Below are 6000 nucleotides of genomic sequence, written 5' to 3'. Positions count from 1 at the left end.
AATGAATCGTATGGCAGTCTCTAAAGCTTGGTTTCTTCCTTTGTGCAATCGAGATAATAACCTGTACGCTAACAGGCTAAATTAAGACATATGGAAAGGGCTTAGTGTAATGTCTGGCACAAAATTAGGGCCTGATAAACAGTAGTGTTATTCTCCCCAAAGGCCTGGCCTCCTTTCAGCCTCATTTCCCACATTCCTCATTCTGGAGCACAGGACAACCCTCTTGTCTGTGGGCAAACACCGAACCTGTGGGTATTGCTCGTTAGCAATTCGCTGCCTCCAGTTAGCAAATCGCTGTCTCCAGTTTCCTCCATGTGCCCTATGCAATTCATTCTCATGTTCTACTTCGCTTCCCAGAAGTCTGTCCAACCTTGACCAACCTTCTCAGTAGCAATTGTTTATGCAGGCCCTTGCCTTAACTCTGGGCATGGGCGAGGTCCTTGAAGCAAAGTGTCTCCTAAGGAGTACGGAAAAGTACTTCCCCTTCCTCACCGGCCTCAATTTTCTTGTTTGGAACGGGTTCATTGGACTGCAAGGTTAAAGCCCCAGCCAGGGCTGAGATGTTAAAGAGATAGTTTCATTAAGTGGCAAGGACCTAGGTCTACTCCACTTCTTCTGCAGAAGGGGAAACTGAGTACCGTTGGTGTTTTGGTTTTTTGCTTTCAGAAAGAGACGCGCTTTTCTTTGCCCCAGGGGTAAGCATTTTCTGGAAGGAGGCAGCCTTATTTTCTTCATCTGGTCAAGGAGGGGAAACTCTCGGACTTCTCGGGGGTCCTGCGCGCCCGGAAACACGTGTGTGCTCACCTACGTGTACGCACGTGAGCGCACCTACAGCAGCAGGGGGCGCTCGGGCCGGCAGGGGGCAGCACAGGCCCGGCGCAGCCCCGGGGGAGGAGGGCGTGCTGCAGTGCCGGCGGCGGCGGCTGGAGGTGCAGCCCTCCCAGGTGGGAGGCGGGGGCTGCGGGCGCAGGAAAAGGCGCCCCGGGAGCGGGCGCTCGGCGGGGGCCTCCTCGGGCCGGGCGCGGCGCGAGTGGGAGCGAGCGCGCCGGGAGCACGCAGGCGCTTTGCTCCGGCTGGCCCTCGGCCGGCGCGCGGCGCGGGAGCAGCCCGCAGCCGGGTCCCCCCGCGGCGCTCTTCGCGGGGCAGCGGCCACGCAGCAGCCCGCACCGACTGACTGCCCCAAGCGCGCAGCGGCGACAGCGGCGACAAGAGCGGGACGGTCCCCCGGGCCGCCCGTGCGCGCTCTCTCCCGCGCCGCTACTCTCGGCGGGCGCTGGCCCGGCCGACGCGTTCCCCGGGCGGCCGGAGCGCGGCCTCGGCCTCGGCTGGGGCGGGAGCGAGCCCCGGGCCGCAGCCCGCGGGAGGCGGCGCGGCGCGGCGCGGCGGGCACTGACGGCGGCGCCAGGCGCTCCCGGGCGGCGGCGCAGCGGCAGCGCAGGGGGCGGAGGCAGGGGGCGCCCCCGGCCAGGATGCTGCGGTTCCTGCGCCGGACCTTTGGCCGCCGCTCCATGCAGCGCTACGCGCGGGGCGCGGCGGGGCGCGGGGCCGCCGGGCTGGGGGACGAGCGCGACGGGGGGCCGCGAGGGGGCCCGGCCGCCGCCGCCAGCTCCTCCGTGCTGCCCGCCGCGCCCGGGGGTAGCGTGTTCCCGGCCGGCGGCGGGCCCCTGCTCACCGGCGGCGCGGCTGTGCACATCTCCGCCTCGGGAGCTGCCAAGGCCACCCTTTACTGCCGTGTCTTCCTGCTCGACGGAACCGAAGTGAGCGTGGACCTGCCGGTGAGTGACGCGGCGCGTGTGGGGCACTGGCAGCCTGCGCTCCTTGGGGCAGAGCCCCCTGTCCCCGTGGTTCTTTCCCTGGGAAGCTTCCCCGGCCGCTCTTTGGGACCCCTCCCCCATCTTCTGCCAGTCTTCCCCAGCCATGAACCCTCCCGGACCACCAGCTCGGGTATGCTCTGGGGCCCAGTCTTTGGCACCTTGCACCGCAGGGTTGCGGTGCTCTTCTTTGGTGACCCCCTAGGTTTTTTGTGCCTCACTCCTACCCTATGCTACCCCATGCACACGTCCCCACGTCCCCTCCCCTTGGCGCAGGTGGCCTCATTCCCTGCCAATGTTGGCTTTCCGATGCTGGATTGAGTAGAATTTTTCAAGCGACGCAGGGCTGCTCCGGGGTATCCCGGTTTTGGTGTCAGGCCTTAGTGGAAAAGAAATCCTTGCTTGGTGCTCAGCAGGTGCCCCAAGTTTGGGAAGAGGCTTAGGGAACAGTTTTGTCTCTCTGCCCTCTACCTATTCTCTATGGATGGCCCCTATAGAGAGTTTATCCCAAAGTGCTCCCTGGCTCACAGTCTCGCAGGGAGTGGAGTGACTTCGGAGCCAACTCAGGCCAGGTCAGCTTTGAACGGACAGAAGCCTTGGGGTGCTGGGAGTTGGGTCCGGCCACCTCTGGACTGGCCTACCCACTTGCTCCCACATCCGGCAGTGTGCGTGGGACGCGCAGGGCATCCCGGGGTAGCAGCACCAGGGCCTGCGTCCCGGCCACACACCCACAGGTGGTTGCACCCGGGCCCAGTTCCAGTGGCAAGCTAGGCCAGCGCCAGTGACTCCGACAGGGAGCCATGCCGCCAAAAGAGCCTTTCTGGCCGAAGGGGCCAGTCAGATCCAAACAAACGATGCACTAACGGGCGCCCACTGCGCTGCGGCAGACGGTGCCTTCGGGAATTTTGGGGCATGACTGAAGACACCGCAGTAATTGAGCTTTAGATGAGTTACAGATTGTCCGGAGCGTTTAGGCCTCCGGACAGTCTGTAACTGGGTGGTAGGGATTCTTTGGACTTAAGGGGAGAACATTTAACCTGTAAGGGTTTCAGACGGGAAAAATCATCCTTGCTGGCTTGGGCTCTAATGCTGCTTCGTGTGGGTTTAATTTGGAGACAGTTTCAATTTATGGTAGTTTCATTTTGTGGTTCCTGTGCTCTATAGGAGAGCATTTTGTCACAAAAATATCCTCGCGAGGCCTTTTCATAGAAAAGGTGCCAACATTCCCCAGCCCAGAGCTGTTGTCTTTTAAAAAGCGTGCATGTCTCTGCCCCCCAAGAATGAGGCTCTCCAGCTCTGATGCAGAGGCAGGCAGCCTGAGAGCGGGGAGCAGAGGCTAGGTGAGTGGGCAGCTTGGGTTGGGAGAGGATGTGGCGTAGTTTGCATCTGGCAAAGGAATGCTATCCTTGGGAACTTTGTCGGTGCTCCTTGCCTGGTAGTTTTCTTGTCTGTTCCCCAGGGATAATTGGCTTATAAAATGTATTGCTACTGTCAGGTTTGTGCGACAGGCTTAAGTGGTGTTTCTGAGATGAAAAATTGCAAACGGAGTAAAGTGCCCGTGTTCTGAAGAGATCCAAACAGGTACACAAATGAACAGGTTGGGAAGCTGACTGACTGCAGCTGGTGAGGCCATGGGGGAGGGGGAACAGTGGCGTTCTAAAAGGCTTCTTCTTCCTTTTTATAAAACAGAATAATTTCTCCATCTCGGGTTTCCTTCTCCTCCATCTCAGGTTTCCTTCGGATGGCAGATCTTTTTGATGCTTTTTGAAAAAAAAATATGTGCGACTTAATGAACCTCTGGCTTTATTTATACATACAGACATAGGACCATGCACCATGTCCCTTAGACAAATAAGAAGCAAATAAATGCTGGCTTTGTTGTGTGAGCTCTTAGGGCGGAAAGATGAAGAAAAATTGCCAGTGAACATGGCTCATTGATTTAAAGATTTATTAGATATTGGAATTGCATCAGTAAGTCTCCTCCACTAATCCTCCCAGATCGGAGTGCTAGTTCCTGTAATTAATTTTCCCAGTTGTGAGGTTTAGCGGCAGGCGGTGGCTCCCCTGTGAATTTGTAGTGCTTGTTCTGTTCCTCAGACCCACTTTACTGGATTCCTTTTCTATGCCTCCTTCTAGGCATTTGACACCACTGTGCTTGTTCTTCTGTCTCTGGATTTTTTTTTTTCCTGCTTTCTGGGCTATGGTCTTGCCTGGCTGTTTATCACACAGATGGGATTTACCTTTGACCTGGTACCCCTAAGCTTCCTTGTATATTGGATCACTTCCATAGAGACCCAGGGACCTGGCCAGACTCGCTATGACTCCTCCGTAATTAAAAACCCTCTGGTAGCTTCAGGAAGTCCTTTGCTCAGGATACAAAAGTGGTAATGTGTTGTCATAAACCTTTTTATTAGCCCCTCTCAGGACAGACACTTGGGTTCCAAAGTGACCTCAAACACAGTGACACACTCAAGAATGACCAGGCTGTGGCACCTTGGTGCACTTACTCATTTACCGGGTGTCTCGAGTGTGCTGTAAACAGGACGATCAGGGAGATACAGCCTGGAGGCTCCTGGAAGACACATCTGTATTCTGTGTGATGTTAGCAGGAGAAACACTCCCTAGTGGGATGTTCCAGAAGATCGAGATGGGCAGGTGTGTGTGGGGGGTGGAGGTGTCACAGGTGTCAGGTAAGAAGGACTTCCTGAAGCTTGGGATGCTTGAAATGGGAGCAGGTTAAATCCACTGTTACTTGGCAAAGGCACGGTCCAGTTGTCATAATTAATAAAAGGTGTCACAGTCATTTTCCTAATGAGTCCCCTCCCGGCAGACAGACTTGGAGTTGGGTGGTCTGGTTGGTTGAATCTGCTAGCATGACTGGATGGTCTGAGTCCTTCAGGTAGGGAGTCAGAGCTTTCTCAACATTGAATACAAAAATGAATAAGAAGGTCTCACCTATAGTACACAGTCCAAAGTGGACTTGGTGTACAAGACTAGCTTTTAGGTGACACCAACAATGCCCCCCCTGAGCCATTTCTCTTAAGAAACCCAGCCCTCTCATGAAGGGCTCTCTCCCTATCTCCCTCCTGGCAGTCCAGCCATGCTCGGCCTTCAGGTGTGGTCTGGTCTGAGGGAGCCAGGCACTTTCCTTCTACGAATGCGTCTGTAGATCCCACTGGTTGGTGTGCTTGGCAGCAGCACCCACTGTTGACTCATATTAGCTCTCTGTTGACTAAATCCCTGGCATGGCTCAGAGTTCGCCCGCTTCACTCAGCCCCGCCTCGCTCAGCCCCGCCTCTGTTGCCTGCGTGAGTGCGTGAGGTCTTTCAGCAGCCCCGTGTGCAAAGCTATTGGGACCAGTGGCTTGCCAGTTAGCACTCCCACCATGCCTTGCAGGGGAAGGCTGGTTGGCACAGTTGCTCTCGCTGTATCTGGAGCTTGGCATCGACTCACTAGGGTACTGTGCAAACGCGGAGAATTTCAGTGTTACTTTATAGCCCGACTGCCACCTTGGGCCACTTGGGCTCTGAGCGTTGGCTTCCCTGTTTTTAAAATGGGGAGATGAAGTGATTAAAACAAATTGGAATGCTTCAGTAAACAGGACATTGGAGGATTGCTAGAAAGTCTGAATTTTATAAGTGTCTCGTCCTTTTCTAGGGAACGAGGAGAAGTCTTAAAGACTTGTAATATGGTCTTTAGAAAAACAAAAAAGTGAACTGTACCAGGCAGGCTTCCTTCCCATTGACTGGCTCTTAGTGGAATTGGAAGCTGGATGCCGGATGAGAAATGCTTCACTTTTGAAGAGAATAGAAGCCTCCCCACAGGCTCTTAGAAGGACTGGTAGAACATACATGGTACAGCATAAAGATCACCTTATTTAGGAATTGAAAAAGCACATCCCTATCCAATGTATATATAGGCGACCGAGGCCAGGGGCCATAAAGTGACTTCCCTTTGGCCACTCCTTGGGGGACTGAAATGGCCTCCTCCAGGAAGGCATACAGCAGGCTGCCTTGTAGGATGCTGCCATTAGTCCCTCTTGCTGGCATGCTCACTCCCCGAGCTCTGCACCCCCCTCACTTGTCTTTACTATGTAGAAAGGGTGTGTGTGTGTGGGTGTTTCTGACAGTCACAATGGAAGCAGGTTTTTTCATTCAGTGTACATTTTTTTAAAAAATTTAAGATGGTT

The 6000-nt window shown here is 55.2% G+C and overlaps 1 protein-coding gene across 8 annotated transcripts in view; it reads left to right on the top strand.

Moving 5' to 3' along the window:
• Positions 1-864: 864 nt before the first annotated feature.
• The window catches only part of Epb41l4b (erythrocyte membrane protein band 4.1 like 4B), a 160867-nt gene continuing 155731 nt past the window's right edge, over positions 865-6000 (top strand). For 2 of the 8 annotated variants that reach the window (NM_001401792.1, NM_001127565.2), the window contains 1 exon segment: positions 865-1775. In NM_001401792.1, the coding sequence (NP_001388721.1) occupies positions 1470-1775 (306 nt within the window). In that variant the 5' untranslated portion in view covers positions 865-1469. 8 annotated transcript variants of the gene reach the window in all.

Source organism: Rattus norvegicus, chromosome 5, assembly GCF_036323735.1.
Source record: "Rattus norvegicus strain BN/NHsdMcwi chromosome 5, GRCr8, whole genome shotgun sequence".
Classification (NCBI taxonomy): Eukaryota; Metazoa; Chordata; class Mammalia; order Rodentia; family Muridae; genus Rattus; species Rattus norvegicus.
Note: the sequence above shows the minus strand (reverse complement) of the source record. Positions and strands in the feature narration are given on the sequence as shown.